The 17,082-nt window shown below is 32.3% G+C and overlaps 3 protein-coding genes across 3 annotated transcripts; 1 reads left to right on the forward strand and 2 right to left on the reverse strand.

The window, feature by feature from the left end:
• Window positions 1-10,025: 10,025 nt before the first annotated feature.
• LOC123214514 (probable carboxylesterase 2) lies at window positions 10,026-10,785 on the forward strand. The gene has a single exon (XM_044634324.1). The coding sequence runs from the start codon at window positions 10,230-10,232 to the stop codon at window positions 10,680-10,682; it is 453 nt and encodes a 150-aa protein (XP_044490259.1). The 5' UTR covers window positions 10,026-10,229; the 3' UTR covers window positions 10,683-10,785.
• A 41-nt stretch (window positions 10,786-10,826) lies between these two features.
• On the reverse strand, window positions 10,827-12,025 carry LOC123214513 (probable carboxylesterase 7). The gene has a single exon (XM_044634323.1). It carries the CDS (start codon window positions 11,940-11,942, stop codon window positions 10,992-10,994), a length of 951 nt encoding a protein of 316 aa, XP_044490258.1. The 5' UTR covers window positions 11,943-12,025; the 3' UTR covers window positions 10,827-10,991.
• Window positions 12,026-15,165: 3,140 nt separating this feature from the next.
• Window positions 15,166-16,454, reverse strand: LOC123214516 (probable carboxylesterase 7). Its single transcript, XM_044634326.1, has one exon. The coding sequence runs from the start codon at window positions 16,279-16,281 to the stop codon at window positions 15,331-15,333; it is 951 nt and encodes a 316-aa protein (XP_044490261.1). The 5' UTR covers window positions 16,282-16,454; the 3' UTR covers window positions 15,166-15,330.
• Window positions 16,455-17,082: the final 628 nt, after the last annotated feature.

A 17,082-nucleotide genomic window follows, 5' to 3' on the forward strand; every position in this document is an offset into this window, starting at 1 on the left:
ACCTTGTCCCCTCTAATTGGGTAGTAGAATTTTCCTGATTGAACTTTTCAAAGTTAAGTGTTCTAGATGGAAAGCATATTTTTCATAAATAATGGCATAACACTATCAATTGACTTGACATTTATTCATAAAAAAACCATTTTTTAATGTTAATCAAGCCAAACTTATATCTAATTTACTGTTTAATTAGTTAAACTGATCAATCTGGTTTTCAAAATAGTGTGTTTTATCTATAGTTTGGTGGTAATGAGCCTATTGGCGTCGAGGCTTAGAATTTAGAGAAAATAAAATTTACAGAGACGGTGTGATGTTTAGCAATTTCGTACAAACCCAAAAGTTTAGAATTCAAAAATCAAGACAGCAAAATGGTTCAAAAATGTACTACGAGATTATTTCATTCATCAGTAAAGGAAATTGTAATATTCATAAATTAATAAAAGGGTAATTTGGCTATTTTGCTAATTATTTGAATAAAAATATGTATGTATATTTATAAGCCACTTGTTTAGGTAAAAGATTGTGAGAAACGCAGAGTCTATTTCCCACCACTTGTGTGCAAGCGCAATACATTTTTCCTGCCATTTGTATTTGTTTGAGTAACACTTGCTAGATATAACTCTCCTGGAAGCCGTTTTGGAGGAATAACGACATAAAAGAAAAGAAATAGTTTTCCAGAGGGCTCTCGGCTGGGTTTTCATATTTGTTTCTTTTGCACAAAGAAAAGTATTCTCATCTTCACTACATAATTGTTACATTGTCATCAACATTTTCTTACGCAGCCAAAGAGAAAGAAGAATCTTCCATTCGCCGATCAGAGAAAGCGGTCATCGAGGAGACTACTGCCACGCGAAGACAGAGGAGAGGTAGGCTTTTGAACCACCCTTCCCTATTGCATCTATATTCTATGAAGCAGTTGATATTTTTATGTGTGTTTATATATATATATAAAAGTGTTTCCAGATGTTTAGTTATTATGGTTATATATGTGTATTCTTTATGTATATATAAGGAGAATAAGTGTATAAATGCATACGGGAATTCAGAATTATTTAAGCGGTGATGATGGGTTGCAATATAATTGTTGAAATAATCGTTGCATAAATTGATAGAATGTGATTCGGTGGTTAGACATACAAAGAAAGAAAAGTCTGGGAATGGTTTCCAGAAAAAAAAAAAAAAGAGAGAAACATAGGTTGTCTACACCTCTTATTGCAATAATTTTCTGTGAATATGATTTTGTGTATGATTATACTGTTGAGATTTTTTTTTAATTTCCATGAGGATTGAAAGTGAGGATTTTAGGATAGACGCTTAGAAAAAACAAAAGAGAAGAGAAGGAAGGATTCTGTAAATGTGGCTGTCTTTCCAAATCAGAATTTTTTTTAGAGTTTATCGGCATAAATGACGCACTGCTCAGAAATATATCTTGCATATTAAACGTACAATATACACACCTGGTAAAGGCGGAAACTTCCGTCGTTTGGCTTAAAGGTAGAATTTCCGTCGCCAGTTACAGATGAAAATATTGCAGCATGCATTAGACTTTATTTTCAGCTGCAGTGGCATGTATGTATCCATACGCGTTATGGTGTGCATGTATAAATGCCAGTAATACTCTGAATGACTGGTTGTCATGAAGTTGTGGAAAATTTTGAGTGGCTAATTGTGCTGGATATTTTTTTTGTATTAAATGTATGCTTTATCTCTTTGGATGAATCATCATCATGAGCTGGATTGCATGCCTGAAATTGGCATGTGCTAAGAATTGGATTGTTGAATTTATAAAATAATAATATGTTACGTGCGTCTTATCGTGCAAAGTTTGGCTTGTTGCATTTATTAAGTAAATAACCTGATTTTATATATATATCTATAATTAATTCTTTTCTTTTAATGGCTGAATGAATGAATTGAAAGTTCAATGCTTTGGATGATGCTTCCGTGGGTTAATCTTTGAACTTTAGTGGATAAAAATTTAATAGATTAAGATAGCTATAAACAAAAGTATAGCCAATTAATGAGACATTTTGATTCCGCATAAAGAGAAAACAGAATTAGTTTGATATGTGATATCAACGTGAGTGACACCTGAGACGGGTGTTCAGATTTGGTAAAAATAGATATATAATTGAAACAGATGCCCTCCAAAATGATGACGTAAGAGGCACCTGAGATGGGAATCCAGTTGGGTACATCCGGGATGGATGTGACGGTGAGACTCCGTAAAAAATATTCATATGAAATATCAAATTTATTAAAAAGTCTACTGACTGTTACAATTTATATATTTATTTTGGGGTGTTGCAGGTAGGAAAAAATAACGAGGCAGGCGGGGGGGTGAGTAAATCAACACGTTAAACTGCGCTTTGGCTATGTTTATTTTATTTCTATTCTGATCATTTTCACAATAATTTATTTTATGAAATTCATGCATTCTGGAACTATCAATTTATTTATATTCACTGAATTTTAATTTGAGATATTTTGACACAACTATTTTTTGTATTCCAATAAGTATTATGTGATGATTTTTCATAAACATCAAATTGTATTTGATGGTTATCATTAGCAAACAAAAAAAAATTTTTTTACTAATTACCACTAAGGGGTCCGTTTCGAAATGGAATGTCACAGAAATACAAACTATAATTGAGAATTACGACGATGATATCAACTTTGAGAAAATCACACTTTTATTGAGATTGAAGAGTTCAATACTATATAAACCCTGCAATAGAATCTATATTTTTTAATGTATGATCAAATTTTTATACCCGGTATTTTGAATCCTAAAATACTGTCATACTTTGCTCTACACGATTACGACTGGAAGACATGATAATGAGTTTGATATCAAATGATATAAATCTTGAAAGAACTATACCTCAAAAACTAATTCAATCTTAGAACTTTTGGAAGTAACCCAGTTGAAATCTCTTATTTATAACTCTCAACGGATTTTAAGAAATTCTTCCACTCCGAATTTGATATAGTTTGGTGTAATACATCAGTCGATAGATCCAAACAACACCCACCAGGTTAACTTAACAAAGCCTACTCAAGAGGTATGTTTTGATGGGTGTTATTTGGATCTACCGACTGATATGTTACACCAAACTATACAAAATCGGAGGTGAAAAAATTACTTAAATCCGCTGAGAGTTATAAATCAGAGGTATCAACTGGGCTTACTCTGAAAAGTCTGAGATTGAACTAAATTTTGAGGCATGATTTTCCCAAGTTTCATTTGAGATGATGAATTTCTCAAGCATACTAAATACAGAAACAAAGAGACACCACCAAGACAAACACCATATGAAAAAAAAATTGTAACTTGTCCTCCGTCCACAATTTCGAAGCCATTTTATACTTGTCTCCGCCAATCCAAAACAACCACCTTGTCCCCTCTAATTGGGTAGTAGAATTTTCCTGATTGAACTTTTCAAAGTCAAGTGTTCTAGATGGAAAGCATATTTTTCATAAATAATGGCATAACACTATCAATTGACTTGTCATTTATTCATAAAAAAAAACCATTTTTTAATGTTAATCAAACCAAACTTATATCTAATTTACTGTTTAATTAATTAAACTGATCAATCTGGTTTTCAAAATAGTGTGTTTTATCCATATTTTGGTGGTAATGAGCCTATTAGCGTCGAGGCTTAGAATTTAGAGAAAATAAAATTTACAGAGACGGTGTGGTGTTTAGCAATTTCGTACAAACCCAAAAGTTTAGAATTCAAAAATCAAGAGAGCAAAATGGTTCGAAAATGTACTACGAGATTATTTCATTCATCAGTAGAGGAAATACAAACTCTAATTGAGAATTACGATGATGATATCAACTTTGAGAAAAACACACTTTTATTGAGATTGAAGAGCTCAATACTATATAAACCCTGCACTAGAATCTATATTTTTTAATGTATGATCAAATTTTTATACCCTGTATTTTGAATCCTAAAATATTGTCATACTTTGCTGCATCGATGCCTATACAGATTGATTATGCGTTAGCTCTTTGCTAATCTTTACAATACAATGCCGATGTCACCACCCGCTCTACACGATTACTACTGGAAGACATGATAATGAGTTTGATATCAAAGGATATAAATCTTGAAAGAACTATACCTCAAAAACTAATTCAATCTCAGAACTTTTGGAAGTAACCCAGTTGAAATCTCTTATTTTTGACTCTCAACGAATTTTAAGTAATTCTTCCACTCCGAATTTGATATAGTTTGTTGTAATGCATCAGCCGATAGATCCAAATAACACCCACCAGGTTAACTTAACAAAGCCTAATCAAGAGGTATATTTTGATGGGTGTTATTTGGATCTATCGACTGATGTGTTACATCAAACTATACAAAATCAAAGGTGAAAAATTACTTAAATCTGCTAAGAGTTATAAATCATAGGTATCAACTGGGCTTACCCTGAAAAGTCTGAGATTTAACTAAATTTGGAGGCATGATTTTCCCAAGTTTCATTTGAGGTGATGAATTTCTCAAGCATGGTAAATACGGAAACAAAAAGACACCACCAAGACAAATACCAAATGAAAAAAAAATGTAACTTGTCCTCTGTCCACAATTTCGAAGCCATTTTAATCAAACACTCCAATGTATCATTAATTTTGAGCCACGGAATGAGAAGGAACCAATCACAAAGAATTAGCACAATAGCGGAAAACCACCTCCAAGAAAAATGATTACTCAAAAAACGAAATAAATTTTTGAGGGTGAAAGTGTAATATTTAAAACTTTAAAAGAAATGATTGTTAACTCTAAAATATGAAAACCTTAAAGAACCCAAAATGATAGTGGTGAAAAATAACTTTTTAAAATTAAAATTAAAAAATTGATAGTTAAAATAATGAAAAATAGATATAAATTATTTTTTTAAAATAAAATATTAAAATAATAATTTTATCTTCGATAATAATAATAAAATTTAATAGATAAGTAAATGTTTAAGTTTTTAAAGTAAATAAATGAAAATTTAGAAAAAGAATAATTTGTAAGTAAAAATGAATTTGGCCATTAATTTTTTATTCAAAATCAGAATATTATTCAATTCTGTATGTTTGATAATGCTGTCAATTGACTTGACATTTATTCATAAAGAAATAATGGCATAAGCTCAACCATATTACTTTTGATAGATTGCGGTCAATGTGGGGTTTAGATAAAAATTGGAATTCCGCGGCTTTGCACCCCAAAACTTTTGGTGGATTACGGTTAATGTGGGGTTAATACAGGGTTTAGAAACTTCCTCAAATGGATTGCTTCTCACGTTAATGGGAACCATCCTGATGATTGGCTAAATTCTCTAGCTTAATGGGCTGCTCTCAAATGGATCGCTTCTCATGTTAATGGAGATTGCCTCTAAGATTCCAAATTTTCTAGCTGATCTCCACATGGTGTATTTGACTAGTGAAAAGAGTTGACCCAAAAATATCACGCTACATGGGCTTGAGATATAGAAGACAGAAACTTGAAGGTCTCAAACTCGCAGGAATCACTATCAATGTTTTTAAAACTGAATGGATTGTTTTATTGGTTTATGATTTGATCATAAATCACTTAGTTTAATTTATTATCAAATTATAATAAATTTTTAAAATAGTATTGATTAACCAACAAAATTTGTTTAAAATTTTGCAAAAAAACAAAATTAATTAAGATATTCAGACCTATGGGGATTAAAATATATCATTTCTAAAGAGTGACAATTATTCACTTGATTTCAATCAAGTAATTAGATAAAAAGAAAAATATAATTTTGTAAATCATTGTCTATAGAAAACATTTTAATAGATATGAGATATTTTTTCTTTTAATTTTATTTTTGAACTTATATTTTCTTTATAGAGCTTTAAAAATTAATTCAGTCTAATATAAAATAATCACATTTTTTAAAAATACCCAAAATTTTGGTTAAATCTTGTTCTATCAGTTTTGATTGATTCATTCGGTTTTCAAAACAATGTGTTTTATCCATATTTTGGTGGCAATGAGCCTATTGGTGTTGAGGCTTAGGATTTAGAGAAAATAAAATTTATAAAGAAATTGTGGCGTTCAATGATTTCATACAACCCAAAAATCTAGAATTCAAAAATCAAGAGAGCAAAATGGTTGGAAAATGCACTACGAGATTATTTCATTCATCAATAAAGGAAACACAAACTCTAATTGAGAATTACATTGATGATATCAACTTCGGGAAAATCACACTTTTATGAGACTGGAAAGCCCAAAACTAGATAAATTTTACATTAGAATCCATATTTTTCAATGTATGATTCAATTCTTATACCTTATATTTTAGATTTCAATATACCATTATGCTCAGCAACACTGATGTCTATACAGATTGAGTGTGTGTTAGCTCTTTGTTAGCTTTTAGCGAACAATACAATGTCAATGTCATCACCCACTCTGTACGATTATAACTATAAGACACGATAATGAGTTAGATATTAAATAATATAAATCTGAAAAGAACTATACCTCAAAAACTAATTCAATTTCAGAACTTTTAGAAATACCCCAGTTGAAACCTCTTATTTATAACTCTCAACGGATTCAAGTAATTCTTCCACTCTGAATTTGATATAGTTTGGTGTAACAAGTTAGCTGATAGATCCAAATAACACCACCAGGCTGAGTTGATAATGCCTGATCAAGAGGTATGTTTTGATGGGTGTTATTTGGATCTACCGACTGATGTGTTACATCAAACTATACAAAATCGGAGGTGAAAAAATTACTTAAATCCGCTGAGAGTTATAAATCAGAGGTATCAATTGGGCTTACTTTGAAAGTCTGAGATTAAACTAAATTTTGAGGTGTGATTTTCCCAAATTTCATTTTTGGTGATGAATTTCTCAAGCATGGTAAATACCGAAACATAACGACACCACCAAGACAAATACCAAATGAAAAAAAATTGTAAACTTGTCCTTCCTCCATAATTTCAAAGTCATTTTATTCTTGTCACTGCCAATCCAAAACAACCACCTGGTCCCCTCTAATTGGGTAGTAGAATTTTCCCGATTCAAATTTTCAAAGTTAAAGTGTTCTAGATGGAAAGCATATTTTCCTTTCAATGATTTCAACACCCTCTCAAGTATTCTCACAGGCCAAGCATCGAACCCATTTAATCAAACACTCCAACATGTCATTAATTTTGAGCCACGGAATGGCAAGGAACCAATCACAAAGAATTGGCGCAATAGCGGAAAAACCACCTCCTACCATACATCCTTATGTCATATAAACTATGAAAGCCATTGCCACTTAAAGCGATTTACAAAATGACTTAAGGGAAAATGCAATTCATCATCCGCAATTTCTTCTGAAAACCTAACCAGCGAGTTGCATCTTTTAGGGCTAAACAAAGTTGCTTCTGAGGGTACCGCATTCTTCAACAAGAATTTTATTCCCCAAACATGGTTTATCGAATTCATTAAAGAAAATGCAATGGCTTGCAGTCATTGCTTCAAAAGAGTTTAGTGAATCTGAAAACTCTTCTTGTTTCCCGCGTAGTATAATAGACTTCTCTCGGCTGCCACTAAATGCTCCAGAATCAAATCTATGTTACGATGCATGATTTCAAAAGAGAATGAGAGCGTTTTCAAATGACGGGGGGACTTGACCCCATATGTTAATGAAAGTTAGAAAATGTTCATGAAAACATGTTTTTACATGAAAGTTAATGTTTTATTAAGTATAGGGTTGTTGCAGTTGCGAACCCAATGAGCTAATTGTACACCCTAAGTTTACAAGGAGTAGTGATGATAAAGGTGTGATGTCAACTAACTACTAATGTTGTTAGAAAATGGTAACTCAGTATGACCACTTGGTTCTGCATTTGTGCTTCAATTTACTCTAATCGACAGACATAAAAGAATTTGAAAAGAAAAATATTTTAATTAGAATTGCATAGAGCTTTTTAACTGCATTTTATCTAATTTATAAGGTTTTAAAGTTTAGAATGATATTAAGATACTATATATGATGTATAAGGTTGAGAAGGATCAACTATTTATTGAGCGATTAACACTCACTCTATCTTCCTTAATGTTTTTGTAAATAATTGATATGCGAAGGTTATGAGATGTAGTTGGCAAGAGCCAAAGGGCTAAAAGTAATATTAGAAAAAATGTTTATGATTGATTGATATTTTATTTTTCCGTTTAAGGATTTTATATTCAGATGAGGGTATTTTATTAAATTACATTGGAAAACATTTTTATACATTTCCACAATTGTTAGGAAATCAGATTGGACGTTCTTAAATGACTTTGATTGAAGGTTGATGAAATGAAAATTTTACCGATTTTAAAATTTTCTGCACCTTGGTTTTGAGGTTACTTTTAAGTTATAGAATTTTCAATATGAACACTCCAAGCGTGAATCTTTTAAGTTTTTTCACAGTAAATGTTAAGAGGGTACCCGATTGGAAAGGGGTTTTACAGTAAGCTTTGAGCAGGGATAACATACAAAAGCCATATTGTGTGTGGGAAGAAAATATGAGTTTTCTTTCTTTGTGTTTCTTATTGTACTCTAATTTGCAATGTTTTTAAAACCTGACTGGTGATCGAATCAATTCTTTCACTAGTTTATAGTTTGACCGGTTTAATCAAAAATTGGTCAGTTTCACTTTTTATTAAATTATAATAAATTTTTTAAATAATATCTGATTAACCAACAAATTTTGTTTAAAAATTTGTAAAAAATAAAATCAATCAAGATATTCATACCTATGATGATTATAACATATTTTTTCTAAGAAGTGACAATTATTCATCTGATCTTAATGAAATAATTATATGAAAAAATATTTTCATCTCATGATACAAAAAAAAAAACATAATTTTACAAGTTATTGTCTATATCTATAGAAGACATTTTGATGGATATTAAACACTTTTTTTTCTTTTTTTTTTTGAACTTATGTTTTATTTACAGACTTCTAGAAATTCATATAATCTAATCTAAAATAATAAAATTACTCAAAAATAATTAATTTTTCTTAAAATACTCTAGATTTTGATCAAATCTGGTTTTACCAGTTTTGATCGAGCCAACAAGTAACCCACTTTTTGATATTAACTAGACCAAACTTGGAGCCAATTCTTGATTCAATTGGTTGAATTGATTGGTACAGTCCAATTTTCAAAATAGTGTTGATTTGTTAGAAAGAAATTGCAATTGTAAACTTTATTTGATAAAGTTAATTACAGCTCCTCGCTATGAGGAGATTTTTTTCATGTAAATTTGGTGTGTGGTTTCTATCATGGTAGTCGTATGGTTTATCGTATTATGTATAAAAAACTTAATTATCTATATTGTGTATCGAGTATCTTATCATACGATATAATTTTCAAAAAATGAAATAATAAAAAAATATATAACTATTATATCATCATTTTAATAAATATCATAAACATTTTAAAAAATTTAAAATTTTCATTAAATACTTTTAATACATCATTATTTCCTTTAAAAATATATCGGTTCATATCGATAATATATATCATATCATAGAATACATATCATATCGTAAGATATATTTATTATATCATATTAATTTGATAAATCTATGATACGTATCATTTTTTTCCTATATCATATTATATCGTAGATACTGATAATTATCACTTCTATTATTTTGTGTCTCTTTGATTGAGTTGAAAAATCTTGTCCAAAGATGGGTAAAAATGTCTTTTCCGCATCAATATATTTCATAGGAAAGTGAAAAGAAGTTATACAAACAAGACTATACAATAATTTATCTTATCTTATTGCCGACTTTCAAGTTCAACGCTCCAAAACAGAGTGAAATTCGTAGGACAGAAAGCAATCCAAGTAATAAAAATCGGAGATGCTAAGATATTCCAAGGGCATCAGAAAGCAACACGCATTTACAAAATATAAATAATTTTTAGAAGCTTAAGATAATAATGAATTCTAATAAATTAGACAAACATACCAAAATTTAATCTATTAATTTCCAGGAATTCTTTAATATTTTGTACTCCTTTCAGGTATACTATATTAAATGCACAAGGCCTCTACATTGTCTGCATCAATCATGATTCAATCTCATCAAGCCATGGAAGAACTGGTCCTGAAGATTGGCTAAACACTTATGCTGATCTTGAAAAGGTCTATTTTGCAGGTGACAGTTCGGGTGCTAATAATGCACACTTCATGGGCTTGAGATATGGCCAAGAAAAACCAGAGGGTCTCAAGGTTGCGGGTATTATTTTGATTCATCCGTATTTCTGGGCCAGTGAACCGATCGGTGCTGAGGTTAATCACCTAGAGAGAAGAGAATATGTAGAGAAATTCTGGCGTTTTGTATGTCCTTCAACAAGTGGGTGCGATGATCCGCTGTTTAATCCTGTAGCTGATCCCAACCTGGCGAGGCTGGGGAGCTGCAGAGTTCTGGTTTGTGTTACAGAGAAGGATTTGTACAGAGAAAGGGGATGGCACTATTACGAGAAGTTGAAGAACAGTGAATGGAGAGGCGTTGTGGAGATTATTGAGTCTAAAGGAGAAGATCATGCGTTCCATTTGTTCAATCCCAGTTGTGAAAATGCTGTGGCTTTGCTCAAACATATTGCTTGTTTCATCAATCAGAAGACTCAAGAGATGGCCTGAAAACATAGAAGGAAATAAAATTTTTACCAATTTTCAGTAATTAACTTTTATATCAATTGTATCTTGTTATTTGGTGCTTTTGCAAAAGCTTTTAATTTGGCTAGATATCAGAATCCCCAGTTTTGGAAGTGCAGAAGATATTACTGAAAACAAACAACAACCATTTACTAATTACCACTGGAAGTGCACAAGATTACAGTAGAAATGATCTGAAAACAAACAGACAACAAAGTAAACGCCATTCTGATACAACCAAGAGGTCATCAAACCATTGTCTTATTATTACTGAAAACAAACAACAACCATTAACTAATTTCTAAGGTAGAAAGCAGCAGTTTTCTTGAGCATAGCCTCAGCATTTTCACCAGCAGGATTGAACAGATGGAAAACGTGGTCTTCTCCTTTGGTCTCGAAAACCTCCACTTCACCTCCCCACCCGATTTCCTTCAACTTCTGATGATAATACCATCCCCTGGCGCAAAGCAAATCCTTCTCCGCTACAAATACCAGGACCCGCCTGCAACTCAACTTTGACAGGTCCCGATCTACCACAGGATTTATCCACGGGTCATCGCATCCGGTTGTCTCCGGATACGCAAATCGCCACAACGTTTCAATAAACTTTCTGCTTTTTGCATCACTTGTCTCGTTACCCACTGCTTCGTTTCCCCAGAAATAGGGGTGACATAAAACAATTCCTTCAACGTTAACGCCTTCCAACTTTTCGATGCCGGATTTTATGCCCATCCTGTGCGCTATATTAGCGCCGGCACTGTCACCAGAGAAAAACACTTTCTCGAAATCAGCGTGAGAGTTAAGCCAATCTTCAGGGCCAGATCCGTTAACATGGGAGGCGACCCATTTGAGGGCTTTCCATGAATCGTCGTAAGCGCAAGGGAGATGAGACTCCGGGGCTCTTCTGTACTGAACCGAGACGACAACGATGTTTGCCTCGGCAACTAAGGAGTTGATGTAATTGTGGTAGAGAGGGGAGAAAGGGGACTCGATGCAGAAGCCTCCACCATGAAAGTAAACAAGAAGGGGAAGTTTTTGGCCTTGGGTGACATTTTTTGGGATGTAAAGCCTGACGGAGAGGCTATTTTCTGGTGAATATACAACGTCTTTGGAGTCAACGTTCGTTTTGGGATCAAGAGATGGAGGGACAATGTCATTGCCCATAAGCCGGTTTACTTTGCCATCTTTGTAAACTATTAGCATAGGCGAGAAATCATAGGCTATTTCTGGCTGGGTGGAAGCCATAGATATGAAGAAGAAGACTGAAAGAAATATGGAGAACTTTCTTTGCACTACAGAGAGGACGGGGATGAGTGAGAGGATGTCTGAGGGCGGTTTCTCTTCATAAATAGTGAATTATGACGTATTAATTAGCTACCATAATAATAAATTAATAAAATTATATGTATTATATATATATATAAATGTTATTATATGAGTGAATAATTTTAATTTAAAAATATAATAATATTTAATTATGTGATAATATATATAAGTGTGTATATATTTTTATTCCTGAAATAGATATGCATGGCATTGCACATAATAACTAGGTACCACTTTTCTTTTAATTAAGGCCAAAGGCCATATTCTAACCCAAGGTTTAGTATTATGTCAAATATTTACTGTTTAGTTTTAAAGACTTAACTATCCTCCCATTAAATGTTAAAGTTAATATAATTCATTAAATCTAAAAGTAAAATTATCATTTAAGCAGTAATATTAAAAAATATATAATTTTATCTCATTTTCTTATATTAATTTTAAAAATTCACAATTTCTTTCTAACCTAAGTTTTGAAAAGTTATATTTTCTCCTTAGGGTTTGCATTTTTTTACTAGCTTCTTCAAAGACCGAACTTTGGAAGGGAATTGACATTACAAGAGGGCTTGAGGTCATGTAGGTCGTTACTGGGGACAATTGTGAGTTTACACTCCCTACACTATTTGCAGTAGGGCACAAAACTTTATAGTAGAATATAATATCTATAGTAGGGTATATTTGCTTGCCATAGAGTTTAGTTCGATAGTTTGTAATGATATAAATGAGTGGATTACATAATGATGCTCACACAACCAATATGTCGAATCCCTATCTCACCTTAACTTGATTGACATAGATATTCAATTCAGTTTAGAAAATGTTTACACTCGAAATAATAAGAATATAAGAGGTCATCCCAGTTTTACGATCTAGAGTAATTCATTAATAATTGAACGAGATTACAGTACTTCCCGAGAAAGATACAAGACTTTAGAGCTCATCGAGTATACTAATAAGAATACTATAAGTTAAGTCTTATACTTATTGAGTGATTTTCCAATAACAATTTAGAAATTTAGTTAAATTATGTAGAGTTTCCTACGTAGTGGGTGATATTCACTCACTCTCATATTTTTTCATGTTTTGCAAATGCATGTGATCAAGACAATTATGATACGAACAATGGTCAGCAACTTAACATATTACTGTGAAGTTTTAAAAGCCTAACTACCGTGTCATTAAATGTTTTAAAAACATGTTCCTATCCCAAGGTGAAAAGACTTGTTATATGCTAAAGTTAAAAAAATTAATTAAATATAAAAATAAAATTGTCATTTAATCAATAATATTAAAAATATATATAATTTTATTTTATTTTCTCATATTAGTTTTAAAAATTCACAATTTATCGTTAACCTAAGTTTTGAAAAATTATATTTTCTCATTAGGGTTTGTATTTTTTTACTAGTTTCTTCAGCGACCGAACTTCAAAAGTGAATCGACATTACAAGGGGGCTTGAGTTCATACAGGTTGTTACAAAGGGCAATTGTGGGTTTATACTCTCTACACTGTTTGTAGTAGGACGCAATAGTCTATAGTAGGATATAATATCTATAGTAGGGTATATATGCTTGTAGTAGAGTTTAGTTCGCCAATTCATAGTGGTGTTAATAGGTGGATTACATAGCGATATTCACACAACTAATGCGTTGAATCCCTATCTTAACTTCGCTTGATTGACATAAATATTCAATTCAGTTTAGAAAATGTTTTCACTTGAACAAATAAGAATACAAGGGATCATCCTAGTTTTAGGATCTAAAGTGATTCTTTGATGATTGAATGAGACTACAGTACTTCTTAAGAAAGTGATACAAGACTTTAGAGCTCTTCAAGTATACTAATAAGAGTAGTATAAGTTAAGTAAAATCTCATATTTATTGGGTGATTTTTCAAGTGCAATTTAGAAATTTAGTTAAATTTAAGTATAATTTCCTACTTACAGAGTGATATTCAATCACTCTCATATTTTTTTATATTTTGTAAGTACAGGTGATCGAGATGACTATGGTATAAATAATGGTTAGCAAGCTTAGATCCAACACGTTTTTGTTTGTTTTATACAAACACTAAACTACAAACCATTTCCCTCATTATACCCATTTTCAAAACCAACCACAAAATATAAACCTCTGAAATTATTTATTTTAAAAACACTAACCCATATATAGAGACCCTTTATAGACCCAAACTTTTAACCATACACTCACATTCGACCCATAAAACACTTTCAACCTTAAATCCTAATTCGTCTTCAAAAACTTTAAATCATAAACAATATTGACCTTCAAACCCTAAGTCCCCCAACAAGTTGATACCCATCAAACTAATCTTCAAATGTTATCACATATAAGAGAAGGAAACTCATCTAGAAGCTACCCATGTATTCATATCTTTTTGTTACCATCGTAGAGTTTATCAATATCTTGCCTGATGTCATCGAATGTCACAATTGTCTTAAAAAACTTGTGACACTAGCCACAAATCAAAGCTAAAACCCTTTTGTTCTCTTGTTTAGTGACCACTTTGAAAGTAAGGATAAACATTGGTTTAAAGTTTAATTTGTTTCTTTTTTTCCTCACCAAATTGGTTTATGGTTAAGCTAAAACATTGGTTTACTGCATGCATCGAGCCAATCGCCTTTGTTGGATAAAACGAATTTTCAGATTCACCCTTTTTATCAAAAATTCTGTTAAAGAACTATACTTTGGGTGGAAAAATGATATTGATACCATAAATTATTTTTGCACGAATATGGGTATGGTGAAATGTATATTTCTATTAATAAAACATAAAAGGAAATAAAATGATACGCCATTTTGTAGTAATTCACTTTTCAAGTTAATTGTATCTGATTTGCTTATTTTGTAAAAGACAATATTATATGTATATATTTTTGCATATATAAATAATATTTTATTATATAATTAAATATTATTTTAATTTTAATTTAAAATTATTTAATTATATAATAATATATTATCTTATATAAAAATATATATATAATTTTATTGCTTTTAATATGACCACCCATCCGTATCCCCGGTTTTAAAACTGCAGAAGATATTTATTTGACCATATTGGCGTGTTCTGAAAATTGATTTACCTAACATATCTAGAATTAACCTACTCCACAACAATGCATTCACATAACATAAATGCTATTATTGACTTAAATATCAATGGCTGCAACAAGAAGGCGCCATTTTGATACATCCAAAAACCTTGGTGTCATCAATTTTCTGCTCAATTCCTTCGCCTCTTATTATTACTGAAAACAAACAACCACCCTTTATTTTATACTGGAGATTAATTAGTATTGTAGAATGCAGCAGTTTTCTTGAGCATAGCCTCAGCATTGTCACAAGCGGGATTGAACAAATGGAAAACGTGGCCTTCTCCTTTGGTCTCGAAAACCTCCACGTCACCACCCCACCCGATTTCCTTCAACTTCTGATGATAATACCATCCTCTGGAGCAGAGCAAATCCTTCTCCGCTACAAAAACCAGGACGCGCCTGCAACTCAGCTTTGACAGGTCCGGATCTACCACAGGATTTATCCACGGGTCATCGCATCCGGTTGTCTCCGGATACGTAAATCTCCACAACGTTTCAATAAACTTTCTGCTTTTTGCATCACTTGCCTCGTTACCCACTGCTTCGTTTCCCCAGAAATACGGGTGACATAAAACAATTCCTTCAACTTGAACGCCTTCCAGCTTTTCCATGCCGTGTTTTATGCCCATCCTGTGCGCTATATTAGCGCCAGCACTGTCACCAGAGAAAAACACTTTCTCGAAATCAGCGTGAGAGTTAAGCCAATCTTCAGGGCCGGATCCGTTAACATGGGAGGCGACCCATTCGAGGGCTTTCCATGAATCCTCGTAAGCGCAAGGGAGATGAGACTCCGGGGCTCTTCTGTACTGAACCGAGACGACAACGATGTTTGCCTTGGCAGCTAAGGAGTTGATGTAATTGTGGTAGTGAGGGGAGAAGGGGGATTCGATGCAGAAGCCTCCGCCATGGAAGTAAACAAGAAGGGGAAGTTTTTGGCTTTGGGTGACGTTTCTTGGGATGTAAAGCCTGACGGAGAGGCTATTTTCTGGTGAATATACAACGTCTTTGGAGTCAACGTTGGTTTTAGGATCAAGAGATGGGGCAACGATGTCATTCCCAGTGAGCCGATTTACTTTGCCATCCTTGTAAACTATTAGCATAGGCGAGAAATCAAAGGCTATTTCTGGCTGGGTGGAAGCCATAGCAATGAAGAAGAAGAAGACTGAAAGAAATACAGAGAACTTTGTTTGAACCACAGAGGGAATGGGGATGAGTGGTAGGAGATTAGATGGCTGCTCCTCTTCGTTTTATCGCGAGTGGATGGTGAAATACAGAGAACTTTGTTTGGACCACAGAGGGAATGGGGATGAGTGGTAGGAGATTAAATGGCTGCTCCTCCTCGTTTTATCGCGAGTGGATGGTGGAGGGCAATTTTTTTTTATAATTAATTAAAAATAAAAACATTTATTTATAATAATTATTTTATTAATAATATTTAAAAAAAAATTATTTTAGAAATTGGCATTTTATCTTAACACTTAATTTTTAAAAATAATTTTTTTCCCACATTTTTTCTGGTTTTCTTTGCTCTGGTGATGGTTATCAACTTTTCTGTCTTCTTCTTTCTTTCTTTTTGTTATTGTCAAGCCAAAAAATGGACCAACTACGCGACCAAGAAAAACAGGAGAGACAAAAACAGGAAGTCAGAAAATAATTAAGAAAGAGATGAAATGAAGACACAATGAGCAAATGTTTGACTCGAATACGAAAAGATTTATTTAGGCTCTTACGCAATCAATCAGACTGCATGCATCCAATCAAACAAAATTATAGATTTGCCTTTTTAATCAAAAATTTCTGTAAACATATTTATAATTTGGGTGGAAAAATGTTGTTCATGTTGTCAAGGGGTAGAAAGGTTTTGCCACCAAACCTTGGGTGGGAAAATGACTCTTACTCTTAATAAAACATTAAAAGGGGTTAGTTTAGTTAATGTTTTATTA

The sequence above is a fragment of the Mangifera indica genome, chromosome 4, assembly GCF_011075055.1.
Source record: "Mangifera indica cultivar Alphonso chromosome 4, CATAS_Mindica_2.1, whole genome shotgun sequence".
NCBI lineage: Eukaryota > Viridiplantae > Streptophyta > Magnoliopsida > Sapindales > Anacardiaceae > Mangifera > Mangifera indica.